Source organism: Hyaena hyaena, unplaced genomic scaffold, assembly GCF_003009895.1.
Source record: "Hyaena hyaena isolate Hyena2069 unplaced genomic scaffold, ASM300989v1 scaffold_559, whole genome shotgun sequence".
Lineage (NCBI taxonomy): Eukaryota > Metazoa > Chordata > Mammalia > Carnivora > Hyaenidae > Hyaena > Hyaena hyaena.
In genome coordinates this window covers 399,780-420,142 of record NW_024081191.1, presented here as the reverse complement: position 1 = coordinate 420,142, position 20,363 = coordinate 399,780, and the positions used below count along the sequence as shown (strand labels likewise).

The 20,363-nt window shown below is 41.8% G+C and overlaps 1 protein-coding gene across 3 annotated transcripts in view; it reads left to right on the top strand.

Annotated features, from left to right (window-relative positions):
- FRMD6 (FERM domain containing 6) overlaps positions 1–19,392 on the top strand; it is a 79,059-nt gene extending 59,667 nt beyond the window's left edge. For 2 of the 3 annotated variants that reach the window (XM_039256111.1, XM_039256109.1), the window contains exons 8-14: positions 1,468–1,533; positions 2,379–2,447; positions 5,507–5,681; positions 10,027–10,362; positions 11,488–11,619; positions 15,020–15,111; positions 17,361–19,392. In XM_039256111.1, the coding sequence (XP_039112042.1) occupies positions 1,468–1,533; positions 2,379–2,447; positions 5,507–5,681; positions 10,027–10,362; positions 11,488–11,619; positions 15,020–15,111; positions 17,361–17,645 (1,155 nt within the window). In that variant the 3' untranslated portion in view covers positions 17,646–19,392. The remainder of the gene's footprint in view (positions 1–1,467; positions 1,534–2,378; positions 2,448–5,506; positions 5,682–10,026; positions 10,363–11,487; positions 11,620–15,019; positions 15,112–17,360) is intronic. The other variant, XM_039256112.1, reaches the window with a different exon arrangement.
- The last annotated feature ends 971 nt before the right edge of the window (positions 19,393–20,363 follow it).

The following is a 20,363-nucleotide window of genomic DNA, read 5'->3' as shown; positions in this document are numbered from 1 at the left end:
TGTTACCTCATGGGCAGAGTTTTCATTCTTGAGAGAAATCAAGTGGCAGCCATTAAAACTGCTTGTAAAGTGGAAATAAGGTAGACAGAGGACAGGAAACATTCTGGGGGAGAAAACTTCTGTGTCCCTCTTCCAGCAGCACATGCCTGGTGCCTGCACAGCCAGCATTTTTATGAGCACAATCTTATTTCAGGAAGCAATCAGAGTAGCCTTGAAGAAGAAATTGACCTAAACTCAGTGATAGATTGATTTCTCCTGCAAATCCTATACTGTTTGGGCCTTTCTTGATGTAAAAACGTATTACTTGGAGAAAACAGTCCAAATAGTGAAAATAGGCCATATCTTGTCTTTACTATGCCAGATGAGGATGCATTTTCTAAAAATATTTCTTCCCATATTCTTGGGAAAGCTGGCACTGAACGTACTCTCTTATTTTTATTGAGGAATTCATAATGAAAATATTTCAGTTACTTTGTAATTTTATTTATCTTCTGTTTTGAACTTCGTACCTTATATCCGATTATTACACATGAGCACTCCAAAGATGTGGCCAGATTTCAGAGTACATTTAAAATTCAGAGAACATTTCAGGAATTTTTTCCCTTATACTCATCATAGTTGATTTTTTATAGTTTATAGTTTTTGCTGGTAGAATGTATATCATATTGGCAAGTGATAATTGAACTTCTTAGAAATAAGTATTTTCTTTCCAAACAAACTGAATATAAAGCTTTTAAAGCTTTTTATCCTCATGGGATGAGAGCCTTAAATATTTAGGCTTGCCTCTGATTTTGGCTTCAGAGGCAGGAGAGTTACGTAGTTTGAAACCTATAAAATCTAGTGCAGCTCAGAATATATGACATTAGATTCAAGATTCCAACATCTGGGAAAAGGTAGAAAGCTAAAAAATAAATAAGCAGCAAAAATAGTATTGTTTACTAGAGTTTTCAATGATATAGGTATTTAGAATATTGTCAGATATAAAAGTATATACAATATAGTGAAAACACTAATCCTTTGAAATCTCAGCGGTTTAAAAAGTAGAATATATCCTTGCTCATGCATATGTGCACATGATTTTCTTAAAGCTTATAGTGAACTAGGGATGCAAAAAGATGAATGAAGTTATTTAAATTTTTTTTAAATGTTTATGTATTCTTGAGAGAGAGAGACAGAGCATGAGTGAGGGAGAGGCAGAGTGAGAGAGGAACACAGAATCTGAAGCAGGTTCCAGGCTCTGAGCTGTCAGCACAGAGCCCGACGTGGGGCTCGAACTCAGGAGCTGCGAGATCATGACCTGAGCCAACGTTGGATGCTTAGCCGACTGAGCCACCCAAAAGCCCCTGAATGAAGTTGTTTTATATCAGAAATTTTCTAATCAGATTTCTCCTTCTGTTTTTCTCCTTTGATGTTTAATTGTCCGTTGTATTATAAAAAAGTCTTTTTCATATGTTTTTCTTTCTGTAGGATAAAAGGGAAGTTGAAGCTTCTCTGATGCTTGGACTGACCATGCGGGGAATACAGATTTTTCAGGTCAGTAAATGAGAAATAAGTGTCGAGTGGTATCTGTCATGTGTCACATTGACTGTGTGGTCCTTGAATAGGTTCACTGGTTCATTTCTGGCCATTACTTCCTATTTGTCTAGTACAAATGGGGATGATGTGGGATAGATGAAGTATTACAGTCCAAACCATGACCGTAATAAGTCTTCTAGAATAGAAAGTAAGAAGCCAAAGATTGGCTCAGGTTCATCACTAACAGATCATTAATATCCACATGTTTTTCTTTGTGTGTTATTGATTTTAAATATCCTGATTGTGACGCTCCTCTGGAGTGTTATAACTGTGCAAAGAAAACAAATGACGTCTTAATACAGTGCCAGACCAGGCATTTTAATTTCCATTACACTTTTCCAATAAAGCCCATCCCGTGTCCCTGTCACACTCTTGCAAGTGGGATGGCATTATATCGCCGCCATCAACAGGGAAGAGAGAATGCCTCTTTCTGTGAGACCAAGCAGAATATAAGAATCTCTTATCTTGATGTAGGCATAATATCCAATTATGAAAGTCTGAGTGCCTTATCTCATCTCTTGAATGCCTGAGTCTTTCTGGATTTTTTATTTAAATTTATGGATAGGCTCAAAGGGAAAAGGTTGCCTTGAAAGGCCGGTTAATGCAGTCACTCAGGAACCCAAAGCTACAGAATTGTATCACTAATCTTTTAATTACTGTCTGAACATCTCCAAAGAGAGTTGAGGACCTCTTTTAGATTTTAATTACTGTATTTTATTTTTCTGAGAGAGTAGTTAGAGCCATTTTAAAGTCTCTGGAAGTTTCCTCAGTAACTCTGTATGCATTATAATTTTTTTCCACAGAATTTAGATGAAGAGAAACAATTACTTTATGATTTCCCCTGGACAAATGTTGGAAAGTTGGTGTTTGTGGTAAGTTCAAAATAACTGACTAAAAAAAAATTGCTCAGTTGCTTGTTTTTGTGGATTTCTGTTGTTCCCTGTTTTGTTTTTAAAAATAATGCTGTGCCAGGTACAAAAGTTGGTATTTTGGGGGGGAAAGCTGACAATGAAGACAACTCACTTTTTTATATTCTTATGTACATGCTTTCTTCATTGCCACTCATCATCGGTCATGAATCTAAAAGAATCTTACAGCAAAAGAAATTAATTTGTGAGTCTGATCCCCACTGCACTATCCTAAGTTACTGTAGTTGCAGAAGAAATGTAGTGGAGATCATACAAGATGACTTCAGCAAAGAGAATGATTTTTAAAAGCCTACATCAGAGGGATCAGAAAACAGAAAGCCATAATCTCAGGACAAATTACTCTTCGTGAGGGTCTGCCAGTTCTTTTAGAAGTTACTTCTTTTGAGCAAAGAATAAAGAGTGATATAAAAAGATGTTTCTATTAATATCTAACTCTTTGAAAACATATTATAATGAAAGGTCTACAATTCTTAACAGGAAAAAATGCTGTTATTTTTAGAATGTTGAGAATAGTATCCTCTTTTTGTTATCAGAGCAAATTCATGATTTTTCCCAGCTGTTTCTCTACTTTGCCGGCTCTATCCAATTTTGGGTAGGGCTCAAAGGATTATAGTTAATAATATGTATATCTAGTGGTCATTAAAATACTCATTTTTTTTCTTTGTTCAGAAATTGTTGGGGAAAAATACACAAAGGAGGAAGATAAGGACTTGTCCACATGTACAAATAAAGAAGATGGCCTATATAAATAAAGGGCTGTATTGCCAAATAGCATTTGGGCACTGACTCCATATTGCCCTGTGAAGTCAAAAGACCTGTTCCTCACTTTACATTATTTTAATTACTTGGGCCCAGTTCAATCTGATTTCACTGTACTCATACATCAAATGGGGCCTGACCCACCTCCTCCTCACTTGCTCTCTCTCATTCAGGCCCTTTGTGCAAGGATCTGAGCTGTATGAAAATGAGCAAATTATTACCCCAGTTACCCCTTTCATGTTCCAAATTGAGTAGACATAAAATGCATTTATGAAATTGAGTCTCTTAAGGGTCCTGGGTACAGTGGTTCCTGAATCTAAGTTGTGCAACAGCCTCATCTGAGGAGCTGGTTTCAGGTAAAGATTTCTGGGCCTCGTCGTCCTCCCCTAAGAGAGTTTTGATTCAGTGGGTGTGGGTTGGGGACCAGGCATCTATTTTAATGAACTTCCCAGGTGATTCTTCTCACAGCCAACCCGGTCCTGCCCAGTTGTATGACCTTGAGCAAGTTACTTAACCTCTGTGCCTTGGTTTCTTTGTTCCCAAATGGGGATAATTGGTCCTCCCCCATAGACTGATTGTGAGGATTAAATGAGTTAATACCTGCCTAGTGCTCATTCAGTGTCAGTTATTGCCTTTCTAGCATTGGGAAATATTCCCAACTGAGCTACACAAAGCCGTATTGTTTTTTTTTTTTATTGACTGTAAGGATGTAGTTAGAAGATGCCTCCCTCTTTGCTTTACTTCTGCCCCCGGGTTGAGAATCATCATGTCCGCAGTATTCCTTATGCAGTCCTGCTGCCCAGCTCATTCATAGGAAAGGTGAAGGAATTGATCATTCCATGACTGGGGTGTCTGGTTGGCTCAGTTGGTTAAGCTCTTGATTTCAGCTCAGGTCACATGATCTCAGAGTTTGTGAGATGGAGCCCCTCGTCAGGCTCTGCACTCCTGCCTGGGATTCTTTCTGTCTCTGCCCCTCCCTCGCTTGCATGCATACTTTCTCTCAAAATAAGTAAACTTACAGCATTCCATAACTATAAAAAGCAGTGCCAAACTCTCACCCTCAGCTTATGGTAATGAACTTCATGTTAATGATTCCAAACTTAAACAGGGAGATTCCTTATATCTCTGTTGCTAGAACTATTAACACTACTTATATCCCTTCCTTTCTCTTTCCTATCTCATCCCTTGAGCTGTCCCTCTTTTTTTTTTTTTTTTTTTTTTAAGTAAGCTGTACACCCAGTGTGGGGCTTGAATTCATAATCCTGAGATCAAAAATTGCATGCTCAGGGCAGCTGGGTGGCTCAGTAGGTTAAGCATCTGACTTCAGCCCAGGTCACAGTCTCACAGTTTATGAGTTTGAGCCCCACATCAGGCTCTGTGCTGACAGCTCAGATCCTGGAGCCTGCTTTGGATTCTCTGTCTCTGTCTGTCTCCCTCTGCTCCTCCCTGACTTGTGTGTGCGTGCTCGCTCGCTCTCTCTCTCACCCCCCCAAAAATTAAATAAATAAAGAGTTTTTTCTAAAAATAAATAAAGGGTTTTTTCTAAAAAGTTGCATGCTCTACCAACTGAGCAGCCAGGCAGGTGCCCTATCCCCAGCCTCCCCCTTTTACCCAGCTGAAGACATTTTCCATTTTGTCTTAACCCTAAAAAAGTATTCATAGTGTTTGCTATCATAACTCCTCATTTATTTTCTCCTCATAGTTTGTCACAAGCTATAGTTATTTTATGTGTTTATTTGCCATCTCTCCCACCAGAATGTATTTCTTTGAAAGTAGTGACCTCATCTGTCTTATTCACTGTTATTTTCTCAAGTGACTAGCACAAGTGTTTGGTACCTAGTGTTTAAAAATATTTGAATGCGTTATGCTTTTAGAATTTGTCATCTTGTTTGCTGAATTGGGGGTTGGAATTGCATTTGAAGATGCTTTCATGATGGGCCCTTCTCTTCTCCATTGTATAAATGGCCTGACTAGCCAGAGAAACCAAAGAGATTCTTCAGCTGTCATACCCAGTTGGTGTCGACTAGAAGACCCTGGCTAGACACTTTCCTGAATTTTTGGTAATCCCCGTCCTGTGACATTTTTGAAAAGGAAAACAGTAATTTATGTCTCGCTGAAATTTGAGTGCAGCTTTATACATCTGTTTTTGAATCTGCACTTTTCTCACTAAAAAGAAAACAAAGGGGACCTTGGTAAATTAGAGGCTTACTTTCCAAAATCTGATTCATGCTTTCATTCCACAGGGTAAGAAATTTGAGATTTTGCCAGATGGCTTGCCCTCAGCCAGGAAGCTCATCTACTACACAGGGTGTCCCATGCGCTCCCGACACCTCCTGCAGCTTCTGAGTAATAGCCACCGCCTTTACATGAATCTACAGCCTGTCTTGCGCCACATCCGGAAGCTGGAGGAGAATGAAGGTATGTTGGGGGGAGGAGCACACGGTGGTTTGGCTGCCTGCGGACCCTTACTCTATAGTTGCCATCAGTTGGGGCTTTAGACTCCTGCAGAATGGGATTCGAGGGCTGGGCCTCTCCGGATCCAGAGCCGTGTTCTCCTCACATCTCATCACTGTCCCAGAAGACAAGGGATAGCCTTGAGGCCCACCGACCACACCACCTGTCCCAAATACCTGAGGTCACCCCTGTCATTTAGCTACCCCTGAGTACAGTCTCCCTACATTTGAGAATCCTTGCAAAAAACCACCACATGAAGATGCAGGGCAAGATTTATCTGTAACTCAGAGCACCTTGGAATTTGGAATTTTTTCCAATGCAGTTACTCCTTAGATTAAAGTAACAGTAAAGGTGTGTGACGGAAATGTCTCCAGTCTCTCTTATAGACTGCTGAGAGGACTCCAGGTCTGGGTCAGCAGGAATGACAAAGGAGAAAGAAGTTTTCTTCATGTTTTTTAATGTTTATTTATTTATTTTGAGAGAGATGGGGAGAGAACAGGGGAGAGGCAGAAAGTGAGGGAGAGAGAGAGAACCCCAAGCAGTTTCCACACTGACAGTGCAGAGCCCAGCGCTGTTCTTGACCTCACAGACTATGAGGTCATGACCTGATCTGAAACCAACAGTCTGACATGACATTTAACTGACTGAGCCACCCAGGTGCGCCAAAAGAAGTTTTCATTTGAGGATTTTATCAGCCAGTCCTCTATGGGCTTTGCAGAGGTACATTTGGGGCCCCTGAAAAGGGGAATGAGTCATGGTAAGGAAGAGGAAGGCAGGGATTGGGGCCTCTAAGAGCAGACTTCCACTCTACAATGTTAAGCTAATGGTTAGCCCTTCATCTTAAGTCATGGTACCCAGGGTTACTCCATTTAACACACACAAACTTCTGATCCCCCAAAATGCTACTGTGCGTATTTGCCTATTTTAATGTCTTCAGTTTGTTTTGCAGATCCACACTGTAGTATGATTCAATTAGAATTAGATTTAGGATATCTGCATGAACTTTTGGGTGCAGGTTCATGTCTCAGGTCCAAGTCTGAAACAGATTTTGACCTCTCAGACCACACCTTTCTCACAGAAACACAAATACTTGTCCTCTTAACAAAAAACCTTATAGAGATTTGCACAGCTGATCAATTTCTTTCAAAAGCTATCTCTCTAACTGAATGAGACCCAGTTTGGGGATGCCATTGCATTTTAAGTAGCCATTAGAACATGAATCATTTCGCACTGTCTGCCACCAAACTGCTGCTTGTCTGGAGGGAACTGGTGTGTTGGCTTCCTCTGCAGCCAGGCTGCGAGTTCTTCCCCCACAACTCATTGGTATAACAGACGCATCTCCGCAATGGTGACATGAATATTAGGAGGAATCAGGATTGGAGAGAAGCACCAAGGGAAATTGTAAGAATAGACGACTTACGTGCAGAGCCTGTCGTGTATGTGCCATATTGGTCACATTCCTAAATGGCCAGCTTAGCACGCCTTGAGAAGTTTATTTATTTTACAGCTTTGCCAACATTTTAGTAAATTCTTTTTTAGATGAACATAAGAGGAGCCCTTTAGAGTCTGTCAATTCCAGAACCTTTATAGGTTCTAAGGTGAAATTACAAAGAATTTTCAGTTCTTCGAAAGCAGGGGTTTGTCTGTTACCATGTGTCGTATCGAGTGCATTTGGGGGCTTATGCAAGTGGGGCAATGAAGGTGTGAATTGTATTTGTTATTTGGATAAATGTAGATAGATTTGAGGGCATATCTCTTTTTTTCTTCTAAAGAAAACATACTTCTTTTCTTCTACTTAGAGACCCCTCACAGTCTAAAGAATGCCCAAAACTAAGTTTCTCTGGGCCAGCTTCGGCCTGATGACACTTATTTCACCCATACTTAAAGGCTTCATCATTTTTACAGTAAAGCCCTTTTCTTAGTGAAAAAAAAAAAAACAGCACAGAAAGAGAGCGTATTTTTCTTAAATTTAATTTAGAGCCACCTTGTCTGAGATACTCTTTTAGTATTTTATAGGAGAAAATGATCACAAGAATTCTTCCGTAGCATTTAGAAGGGGGGAAATGCCTTTGTCATTAGAAAAGTTTAAAAAAAAAAAGTTTTTTTAACCCGACTTTATTCAACAGTTGGAGCTTATTCTTAGGTCATATGCCAAGAGGTCACACTACATTCTCTTCCTAAATAATATGTGAAGAGCTCTGTGGTCTCTGGGCTTCTAGAGAAGAAGTGTTCCAAAGAACACCAACACATCGGTAATCTGTGCCGTTGACGCTGGTGATTACTAGGGAGGTAGGAGGTTACATTTCCCAGGTGTCAGAATAAATTTCATAATTACATCATTTCCTTCATGATACTTCTTACTTGTATGAGGTCTAAGTGATAACAGCCCTAGGAAGGGAACACTAGCCAGCCACGTAGAACAGGAAGGCCATGCTACACTGACAGGAAGTAGATTTGCACTAGGCTCCTGTAAGGTAGACAGCAGGTCGGCAAGTGCTTGTCTTGCCTTCTCCTAATGAGTATAGAGTATAATTGACTCCGAACCTGCTGGGAAGGGTTGGGAGTAAAAGGGCTATTTCTAAAGAGGTAGAAAGCTTTTTAAGTTACTAGATCCATAATTCCCAATTGTCTTAGAACTCTGGCACCCTAAAGAACTTTTTAGAAAACTGTTTTCATGTTCCACCTTTCCAAATATCACATGGCTACTATTTTGAAACTACAGTGAATAGAAATTGTATGAGAATTTCCCAAACCTGTCTACGGCCATACCACCCTGAACGCGCCCGATCTCGTCTGATCTCGGAAGCTAAGCACAGTCGGGCCTGGTTAGTACTTGGAAGGCAGAATTTCCCAAACCCCTTTAGCACTCTCCATCTTCATCTCAACCCCTGTTGCGTTCAGAAAACAGGAATCTCTAGAACCCAGTCTAGCCCTAAAAAATGGGTTTTAGATGATGCACATTTGTCTCCGATGTGTGTTTTGGGCTCAGGTGTCCAGCCCCAGTCTGCTTTCTGTGGCTGCACGATCTAGCTGTTGTGTCACAGCCTGATTCCCTAGAACTGACACGGATGGCTGGAGCCCAAAAATGTACACATAGCCTTCTGCAAGCATTTTTGCATTTTGCATCCTGGAAAGTGCATCTTCTTTTCTGCTGATGCTTCTTCCCTCCATAGGGAGCCTGTTTTGATTATACTTCAGACATCAGGAGTGCAAGTATTTTCATTTAACCAGGAAACAAGACATTTAAATCCATCAGCAGGCCCCTGAGAACCCAATTGGTCTACAAGTTAGCAATTTCTGAAATATCAATTTAACATTCACCTAATGCATTCTCCACTGTTCTAATGCATTATTTCTCATCAGTATTAAAAATACAAAGAATCTAAACTGTTTCTCTGGTTTACAGTTCTGACTTGAAACAGAAGTATTGTGTACCTGCAACTCACTTATAATGTTGTGCCTCCTTAATGTAATTGTTACTTCAGCATTTGATGAAAGGGACTTTCTAATATTATGTCTTGCTGTTAAAGAAGGAGCACTGACATGTTAAATCAAAGAACAGTTTTGTCAGTCAGAGGCCCCATAGGTTTAAAGCATCAAACCAGCAGTGATTACTGTGTTTTCTAAATAGATCATAAAACCTCACTAGTTCACCCCAAATGGAGAAAAGCAGTTTTCCCTAATGAAAAACTAAATTTTATAACTCTCTGAAAGAAATTTGCCAAAGAATAGTTTTATTTTAAATTATATTCAACAGTCAGAACTGAGCTAATAATGGGCCAAATTGAATAAATGAAATCACTGGCAATTAGTATAATTATATTTATTAAACAGTCTTCCATAGCGGTGCTTCTGAAATTATTTGTGGGGAAGGACCAGATTTTTAACATTTCTCTTGGACTGATACTTTTACAAAATACAAAATCACCTTAGTGGCTGTCACGGTGCTGTCAGATTGCTCTGAAAATCTGTAAGTATTTATATTCACTTACTGAACTTCTATTGCTGTGGACCAATGACAGTTTGCAGACAAGAGGTGGTCTGGTGACTCTACTTAGAGCAACACCGTTCTGTAGTTTTGAAGCTTCACTACCCTTTGAGTCATTTCAGCACTCCCTCAGATGTGTTGTACACGTTTTTGCTCATCTTCCTAAGCTGAGGCCCCGTCAGAACCCTCACCGCGCCCCAGGCACTAGATCCCGAGTGTGAAGCTGCACTCGATCTTAGCCTGATGTGTCACGTAAGCTAACCAGGCGTGTATCCCCCCCCCCCCCCCCCATCCTGCTTGAATGTGCTTCTCACCGCGCAGAGAAGAAGCAGTACCGGGAGTCCTACATCAGCGACAGCCTGGACCTGGACGTGGACCAGCTGGAGAAGCGGTCCCGGGCCAGCGGCAGCAGCGCGGGCAGCGCGAAGCACAAGCGCCTGTCCCGCCACTCCACCGCCAGCCACGGCAGCTCGCACACGTCGGGCATCGAGGCAGACACCAAGGCGCGGGACGCGGGGCCGGAGGACAGCTACTCCGGCAGCGCCATCCACCGCAAGCTGAAGACCTGCAGCTCCATGACCAGCCACGGCAGCTCCCACACCTCCGGCGTGGAGAGCAGCGGCAAGGACCGTCTGGAAGAGGACTCGCAGGACGACGGTAAGCCGCGCCCCGTTCCTTCCGCGCTCGCTCCGTCTTCCTCATACCTCGTTTCTTTTTCCCCCACACACCCTTTCTGGAGAACTGCTGTGTGGAGCACAGCTCAGAAGTAGTAACGGACAAGAAGGGGTGTCTTTCACCTTCCCTCGTGATTTGGTGGAGTTGCTCGAGTCGGTGAACAAAGCATTCCTCTGGTCACAATCCTTTGCCGCCACAGGGTGGGAGGCTGGTGGAGTCTGACTCCTAGTGGCTTATCCGAAGTAGAGGAGAGGTCGGTGCCGCTGCGCTCCTGTCTGCATTTCTGGTTAATGCAGATTAAATAGGCACCGGTGAGGACAACAGCAGAGATGCAGTGATAGTGGCAGAAATGTCTTAAACTTTGTAGGGAAAAAAAAAAAAAAAAAAGACAAGACTTGAGCCTAGGCCATCAGTTATTTAGTAAGTTTTTCTTGAATTCCTCCTATGCAGCCCGGACTCCAAAGTAAAAGAAAGCACCTGGCTGCTTAGCTCTGCTTAGCTTTATGGAGATAAAACCAGACCTCCGGCCTGTCTCAGCCAAACCTAACATATGTGTGCATCTTTTTTATTATTTTTCTGCTCAAGTGCTATAGCGTTCAGGTTTGGGGAAAGGATACTGACTTCAGTAAGGAGAATGGCGGCACATTTGCTTGCTTACTATAGAATTCATGTGGCTCTTCAGTGAAGCCACTGGGTGCCCTGGGAGTAGGCAGCTCTGGGAAATGGGGGGCTTTAGGAGCTACCCATTGTGCAGATGTCAGTAGTCTGCTCGGGCCTTAGGCATGCAGCCCATCAGTCTGAGTCGCCCTTTGTCATCTCAGCAAGGTGGTATAGCTTTTTTCTTCTTTCTCAAAGAGTAAAGAATAACTGACTGTTAAATCGTGGCATCAGAAGACATTTAGATAACACAGCAATCCTGTGAAAAAGAGAGCAAATACATCTAGTTGAGAATTATCTCTAGAGTTTCCTATTGTAGATTCTCATTAGCACTGAATAATCTGAATTTTAAAATCTGAATAATCACTTAGCCTCCCTCACAGTGTGGCTATGAATGCTGCGGTCCATTTCCCTTCCTATCACTACTGTCTTTTCCTTCTCCTGCGTTAGAAATAGAAATGTTGGTTGATGACCCCAGGGACCTGGAACAGATGAATGAAGAGTCTCTGGAAGTCAGCCCAGACATGTGCATCTATATCACCGAGGATATGCTCATGTCACGGAAGCTGAACGGACACTCTGGTGAGCTCCTTAGGGAGGTTCTTCTCCTAAGTCTGTGGATTGTCTTGGACTAGGAAGCAGGTGCCTCAGAAAATAGAAGGGTCTGGGTGGGGCTCTTGACCAGAGACAGGACTGGAGTCAGAACCTTTCCAAGTCAGCGCCATAGACTGCAAGGTTGAGCACCTTGTGAGGAAGAAAGGCAAAAGAAGGGGAGAAGCATCTAGGATTGGGAATTAGCGTCATCTACCCTGGGCTCAGGACAAAGTGGTAAGACACAGTTTTCTCTTTGTTACGGTTGTTTTGTCTTGCTGTTATAGATGGTAGTCAGAGAATCCTAGAACACACCTAGAGGAGACCTCGGGGACCTCCGTTTTACAGATGAGAAAGCCTGTGGGTGAGGGGGACAGATGCTTATGTGGCTAGAAACAAAAGTCAGGTCTCCAGTTTCATTTGTATTGCTTCCCCCCAACTAGATCAGAGTGGATATGGGAGTGTGGAGGAGAAAGTGTCAGAAAAGGTTGGCATAAAAAGATACTCCTATTAAATTCTATATTTGATTAACTCGACTAAAAAACTTGCATTCACTGTAAACCTATTATGGGATTATATAATGTCACATATAATGTCTACTTCTATAAAATAGAAGATATAACCCTTCAATATTACTGCAGAAAACAAGAGTATGGGTTTTGTTTTTAAACCTCAGTCGCTCCTGGCTGTTCTCATCGCATTTCATGAATTGGTGTCCGTTCTGCTTAAACACATGCCTCAGAAATGAAGTCAAATGGCCCAGGTACTTACTGTTCAGCCACTTCGAGCTTTGAGTGAAAGACCCTGTTTACAACCAGGGGGACCTGTCATTGCTGTGTCAAGCCCCACAGTCCCTGATAAGCGAGCCTCACCCATGCAACAGGTGCGGGGAATGAGAGATAAACAAGGCCATAGTACACAGGGTCCCCCATCCTGGCATTGAATTTGTAAGAGCACGGGGCTCCTTGTATTGCAGAGTTTCATCTGCTAACCTGGCAGAAGCATGGCCTCCAGATGCTCTGCCGGGAAGAGACCTGCCAGTAGCTACAGAGAATTGCGCTGCCTGACCAAACACACATTCATCAGGCGGCTTGTTCTGGGCATTCTTCAAGCCTTAGGGTTTCCAAACCAAACTTTACCCCCTCTTCTTTGCCCAGTCACTTTTTTATATAGTATCTTCCCTCACAAATACATTCTAACATAAATTAAATGTAAGTTTACAGTTCTGTGCACATTATATGTGCAAGGACTGTCGTGCTCTCACTCCTCTGCGTGTGTATTTTTGTGGAAAGAAAACTGTCTGAACCGTCCCCACCAAAGGGTCTGTGGGAGGAGGGGAAATGAGGGAAGCAGACTTTGGCTTTTTATTTGTATATTTCTCTGTTTAATTTTTATGATTGGATTTTGCGATTTTAAATAAAAATAAAATTTAAATAAATAAGGTGGCTGTTTAAAAAGGTTTTTATACCAAAAAATGCTTTTTGAAATGTTACTTATTGAAAAAGAACCTAAATGGTTAACAACGAGAAGTTCTGTGCTGTCTGTACAGTGGAATATTGTACAGCCATTAACTAATCTGATTTTTTCAGAATATTTAATAATCTAAGAAAGATAGGTAAGAAAAACATCACAAATTATATAAATAGGATGATCTCAAGTTATAAAAATGTATATATGTATATGAAAAAATACATAAAAATATAAATAGCCTTTGGATGATGGGGTTGTAGATGATCTTATTTTCTTCCTCACATCACCCTTCTTTTCCAAATTCTCTACAGTTTGAAAATTTAAACATTGTTTCTCAAGCACAGAGCTGGGATTGAATACTGATGGAAGTTTGGTAGGAGTCAGGTTAGCGTTCTCAGCACCAGATTTGCTGCTGGTTTGTCTGATGCAGAGTCCGAGTTTGGGAGCACATTATTCACAGGCATGGTGGCCAAGGGCACATTGACCAGGAAATCCAGAAGGACCCATCATCCCAAGTGCCAACCAAGCGCACCAGTCCACATTGTCCTGTGAGGATCTGTTAAAAGTGTAAAGCTTTTTAAAAGATAAGGATATTCTCAAGAAGGAGCCCCTACTAAAGCAGTCTGTACTAACTCCCAAAACATAAGTACCCACCTGAGACTTTTTTAAACTGTCTCCATGTAAACCAAGAACGTCTTCCTTCCATGTCTCAGTTGAACTCATAATCCAACACTTAATATATGCAAAGCATATACGAGTCACTGAATCATTAGGCATCATTTCTAAAGAGTGAAGGGATAAAACACTAAAGGCCATTTCTGAAGTTATCAGCGGTAGCTAAATAAAAATTACATTATCCTCAAGGCTCCTTTCTTATAAGGTGAGAATGTGCTTTATCTGAGAAGCCATTTGGCCTTAAGAATCTGGGGTTTAACTGACTTGCTTCATCTATTTGCCAGAAAAACATCAGTGATCTTCACTTCCCTCTCCGGCTCTTGTCAGTAGTTTTATCTTACGAAACATTTTTTTCTGGTGCTTCACTCACATGCTATAGACACAGAGGGAAGCTTCAGCCCCGGAATTCTGTTTCCAAAATATTAGCAGAAAGCCCCTGAGCCCTGAGGCGATTAAGGGCCCTGTCACGATTAGAGATCCAGAACTGAGTGTTCAGGGCGGTCCCCCAGTCAGGGCCTCACCCCACTAGGATCTGCGGCAGGAGGCTAAGTGCCACAGGGCCCCTGTCAGCCCGAGGAGCTCTGAGCTGTGCACCCCATATGCAGGCCCTATACCTCACCCCCTCTGTGCATTTACTCTTCAGTCATCATTAAGCTGTTGGATGGACGCTGCTGTCAGCCCCACTGTATAAGAGGAGACCGAGGCATAGGGAGCCGAAGTCAGTGGCCGCCATACACTTAATGCACAATTAATTACTTGTCTGGGCCTGGCTCCAGCCCAGATCCGTGTGACTCTGGAGGTCAAGCCCCACACTGCACTTTAACGGCACATCTAAGGGGACCCAAACCTAGAAGGCCAGGGGAGGGAAAAGGCCAGCTTTAGGGAAAAACTACTTTCATCTACAGTCTTTGTTTTTGTCACTAATTTCATCATAAATAGCTTCATTAGAAATTGTGGTTCACCTTAGAAAATTCAGACTCTCAACTCCTTCTTGTACTCTCATCACACATTTATCCCTCACCCCCCTATTTACTCTAAGACAAGAGAGGGAATGTGTTCCAATCTGGTTGTCTACCACGGGTGAGTCACAGTGAGGGTTTTCAGGAACGGTTAATACTTGACCTTTCAGTCTTGGTTGATAGCATATGTCAGATATGAGGCAAAAAGTATGAATAAGAGGAGGTCTTCATTGTTTTGTGTGTTTTTGTTTTTGTTTTTGTTTTTGTTTTTCTGTGTTTCACTCTAGGGTTGATTGTGAAAGAAATTGGTTCCTCCACCTCAAGCTCCTCAGAAACAGTTGTCAAGCTTCGTGGCCAGAGCACGGATTCGCTTCCACAGGTACAGAAGGGATCGAAATGTTTAAATTGGGCACTGAAGTTCCAGAAAACGTTAAATAGGATCTTATGTTTATATAAATGAGCAGCGATTCTTCTTAGGTACCTTCCAGCTTTATCCTCAACTTATAGCCATTGTATTTGCGAGTTCCATTCATTGAGCTGATTTTTATTTGGAGAAATTATGTACTGTGTTTCACACTTTATAGAGGTGGGAAGTGTGTAGACTTCAGACTTCAGGTTGTGTGTGGACTTCAACAATCGGAGGAATAATCTTCCTGTCAGGCGTGTTGTGACAGCAGTACTTCCACACTGATTGTTCCATTCAGACTGCATTGTCAAAGTATGCTAAGTGAGACTGTTTGATAACCTGTGATCACTTGCTAGGCTGTTAAAATAGCAAAAGATAAAATACTCTGAAACTCAGGGTTGTAGCATCTAGGTATAATTCTGCAGCTGATAATACTCACCTCTGTCTCCTGTGCGTTCTCTTTCTCTCCTTGAGGAGTCTCTTTCTTGGTCCATCTCTGTCTTTTTTGGTTTTTGTGTCTTTGCTTTCTGTGTGTGCTTCTCTCTTACCTCTTTTTCTTTCTCAATCCTCTTTCTGTCTGTCTCTCTCTCTCTTTCTCTCTCAATGTGCACATGATGTTTTATTACATATTTTTTGAATACCCCAATGAGTAATGTCTAAAGCAGTATGTGTAGCATGATAATCATAAACTCCAGGCCCAGGTTTGCACCCAGTTCTGTCACAAGGTGTTAGATCTTCCTGTACATAAATGCTTGTGGTGCAGAGCTAAGGACCAGATTCCACGCCTGCAGAGTAGGAAGCGCGTTTGCACGCCTGCCATGTGGATTTGTGAGGATGACCTAATGCATTCTATGTGGGAGATGCCGTTGGCACTTGGGCCGCCTGCATGGGTCCAGCAGTCCGCATCTTGAGGGAGTTCTCGGATGGGATACTTCCCAATAAAATGGTTTTGGGCTCAGACCCCGTTGTTTTCCCCACCTGGTACTTTTGCTTTTAGCAAAAAGTGATCTCTCTTTCTGACAAAGGTCAGCTTTTGTGGTGTTCAGCAGCAAAAGCTGAGAGGTCCAGTGCCCTGTTTCCTTAAATAGCCCATTAAGTATCTTTCATTCATGTAATTATCTGAACCATTTTTTAACCTGCTTATGTTTTCAGCCAGTACCACTTCTTGGGATAATGAGTTCTGGAAGTCTGTCGCCCGCTGTGTGGAGTATTTGGCACAACACCTCCCACAGTGTTTGGGAGTTGCCTCTTGCCTCCCAATCTTTCCTGAACTTTGTATTATTTTTCTATCCAAGAACTCTAGCTTTCTTAATAAAAACAGAAAACAAAAAAACAGTTCTTCAAATTGCATTCCTCGAGTAATTGATTCATTTCCCCATTTCTTATGAAAATAATGACAGACCTCAGCATGAGAGTGTTACCATGCTGAATTGTCATATTCTAGTAGGAAAAAAAGAAAAGAAAAGAAACCATATCTTTACCTATCTAGCCTTATTTTAAGACAATTTCTTGACTTCTGAGATGCTTGAGACGATTGGGCTCCTGTTGAGTTTACTTCCTTTGCCTTGGATTATTCATCTGTAAAATGGGTTAGAATAATGGGGCTGGGCCCATAGGGCAGATGGGAAGATTAAATGAGTAAATGCACGTATCATGTTTAGATGAGGGCCTCGCACATAATCAGGGCTCAGTAAATGTTAACCACTCTGACTGTGGGTGGTACTGCCGTTTTCCTCACAGGACCTCAGACCAGAAATCACTTTCTTTTTTTTACAAATAGTTTATTGTCAAATTAGTTTCCACATAACACTCAGTGCTCATCCCCAAAGTGCCCTCCTCCATGCCCACCCCCCCTCCCCCCCACATCCATCAGTCCTCAGTTTTTGTCAGCATTCAAGAGTCTCTCATGGTTTGCCTCTCTCCCTTTCCCCCACCATTTCCGCCCTTCTTCTCCCCCTTGTTCCTCCGTCAAGTTCCTCCTAATCCTCCTATACGTGCAAACATATGATATTTGTCCTTCTCTGCCTGACTTATTTCGCTGAGCATAACACCCTCAAGGTCCATCCATGTTGCTACACATGGCCAGAAGAAATCACTTTCTAATATCGGAGGATTCCATAACCGTTGATGATGTTGCAGCGTCTCTCTTTATAAGGGCAGAATATCGCTGCCCTTTCCCTTTAGTCATCCTCTTAAAGTTGTAACCTTACCTTCTTTTGCAGACCATATGTCGAAAACCAAAGACCTCCACTGACCGACACAGCTTGAGCCTTGATGACATCAGACTTTACCAGAAAGACTTCCTGCGCATTGCAGGTCTCTGTCAAGACACTGCTCAGAGCTACACTTTCGGGTGTGGCCACGAACTGGATGAGGAAGGCCTCTACTGCAACAGCTGCTTGGCTCAGCAGTGTGTCAACATCCAAGACGCTTTCCCAGTCAAGAGAACCAGCAAGTACTTTTCTCTGGATCTCACTCATGACGAAGTGCCAGAGTTTGTTGTATAAAGTACATCTGCGCTTAGCTAGCCACACGGGCAGCCTGCTGGAGACTGGCGGCTGGAGAAGCCACAGGTTTTCGTTCATTACCGTGCCATATCTTCTTCACCCCACAAGCTCTTTCTTTATGATATTTGCAATGGAAACAAAAGCCTTGGGACAGTTGCACTTTAAGTATCCCGCAGAGAGAAAAGAACTACAGAGAACGGACAGCAAGACAAGCGCCCAGATGTGCGTGATCCCTTGGAAGGAAATGTGCTTTACTGGTTACCAGGCCTTCAGCATATTGAACTGTGGTGTGTTTGTCCCTCGTTTTGTTTTTCAGTTTGATTATACGACATCACATTTTTTTTTTTTATCATGTGAAAGATGTTGTTAGGTTGATTCGTCTACTTGTAAATTTTTTTTTTTTTTTTTTGGTCACTCCCTCATGCACATGGTTTGAGGGAGGAGAGAAAGAAGAGTCCCTCCTTTTAACGGAGAGGCCGTTGCCTAGTATGTAGCCACGGCCGCCTCGCTGGGGCTGTCCCAAAGTGAACACCGAGGAAGCGGTCAAAACCTTGCAGTTCTAGCAAGCCAAAGATTTAGCAGAAACGCAGCGCAGGGCCAAGAAGACACGAACGAAGCAATAACCAGAAGGCTGTGTGTGCTGTGATGCCTTGTGACTCCTTCACACCTGGTCGGGGCCCTCTCCTCCTCCTGTTCCTCCCGAAAGTTCTAGGACCCCGCTCACTTTCTCATCCAGGTATCCCATCGGTTGTGTTCATCGTGTCATCATGCATTTTGCAGGGTTTACAAAACCAGTTTTGTTAAAACTATGGAAATGTCTTAGAAAATCTTTGCGTGTGGTGGTGGTGTTTTTTTTCTTAAATCAAGAACAAATTATGGTAATGCTTGTTTCTGCTTAACCAAAATACCTTCACTATACATATATGTTATACATATATAAATACCTGAGACTGTGTGTGTTTATATGTGTTTACAGCTTACTGATTCTTCGTTTTGGCTTCCATGATTGTTGTGCGTATCGTCTTTCTTGTTTAATATGGAGGACGTGTCACTGAACGAATGATACCTACAGACAATCAGTTAATATATGCAGAGTGAAGAATGACTGTCTTCTCGTGTGTCTTTTGCCGTGTTTCTCAACCCTGCACAATCGAATTATTTGGGGAGTTTTAAAAGCAATAACAGCGTCTGGATCCTACTTCAGACCAGTAAAATCAGTCTGCCGCAGTGCGGTCCAGGTGGAATTGCCTTTTCCTTTAAAGCTCTCCAGATGGAGCTAATATGCTCCAGGGTTGAAAACCACTGCTCCAGAGGGTGTCTTTTTGTTAATTTTGAAGTTAAGGTATACGGAATATGTCAGCGTTTGAGAAAGGACCATTTTTAAGACAGTTAACTGCCACCGCTGTTAGGATGTATAATGAAACCAAGTCAGGAGAGTGAACTTATTAACCTTTAGATGGACAGTAACAATGTTGTCCGCACTTCAGCGAGAACTTTAGCACAATGTCTTTCTACGAGATGTTTGTAATGATTTCATATTTTACAACATTTGTTTACCTTATTTTGATATACCATTTTTTCTATCTGCCAGGTTTTCTTAAAAAAAAAAAAAGCTATATATTATTTTCTAAAGAAACAGTCATATTTTTATACAAAATTAAGTTTTCAGGTAACAAAGAAATAGATTTAGGGTACAGCAGAACGTGCAGTGTGCCCTGGGGGTGGGGGTGGGGGTCAGTATTCTGAGCACAGGGGGAGGGCGGACAAGCCCCACCTGTGCTGCCCTGGGCCTCCTGTTTGGGCACTGCAAGCCTGGTCAAATCAGTTCCACCCGACACTTGGAAAAAGGAACGGAAGTTGTCTAGAGTTTTGTAGTCATGCAATTATTTCGCTTTTATCAAAAGTTTTAAAAGAACCAAAGTTTTCAGATATCAGAATGTACGAGTGTCTCTGTCTTCTATGTGAAAGGGTAGAAGGATCATCTGAAGATGGCTGCCCTTAAAAGTAAGTCGTTAAATAGGCCTCCATTTCTTACAGATGCTTCAGAGACACATCCTAGGAAGTTTAACTCTCAAGAGCCCAGATCATAATGCGGTGCATTTCCTCGGCTCTTAGTGTTTCTTGCAAACACCGAGGCAAAAGCTTATTTAATTAAGTATGGAGCGCTTTATTTTCTCTGTCCTTCAACCGGAATCAGGTCTTCAGGGTTTCGCCAGCATTGTTGGTGGGTTTGCACACTCTCTTTCTAATTGGGTTTATGAATAGTCTTGTGGGTTTTCAAAAATGAAACATGCTAGGGAACATTTTTGCTTCTTGATCCTCTCTTTGCAGCAGAATTATATATATGTATATGAAAATCCATTTTGGTTATCTACATTTTGTATTTGGAAATTGTTTTAAAAAATAAAAAAGGAAAAGAAACATATGAAGCTGTTATTTATTCTGCATTTGTTAATATCATCGCTAGTCAGTATACCAGTTTGGTATATATTGCCTCTATACAGCGACATTTGTATTTGCAACAATGAGCTTTATATCTACATAAACTGTAAACAATCCTTTCTGTGAAAGGATCATCATATCAGGAAAATACCAAAAGTATGTAAAAGAAAACTGCATTATTTTGTAATGATTTCTTATAGGCATTTCATGGTAAGATTAGCAGTCAATAAAGTTACTTTTTATTTGTCTTTACAGTGCCTTTTTTTCTTTTAGAGT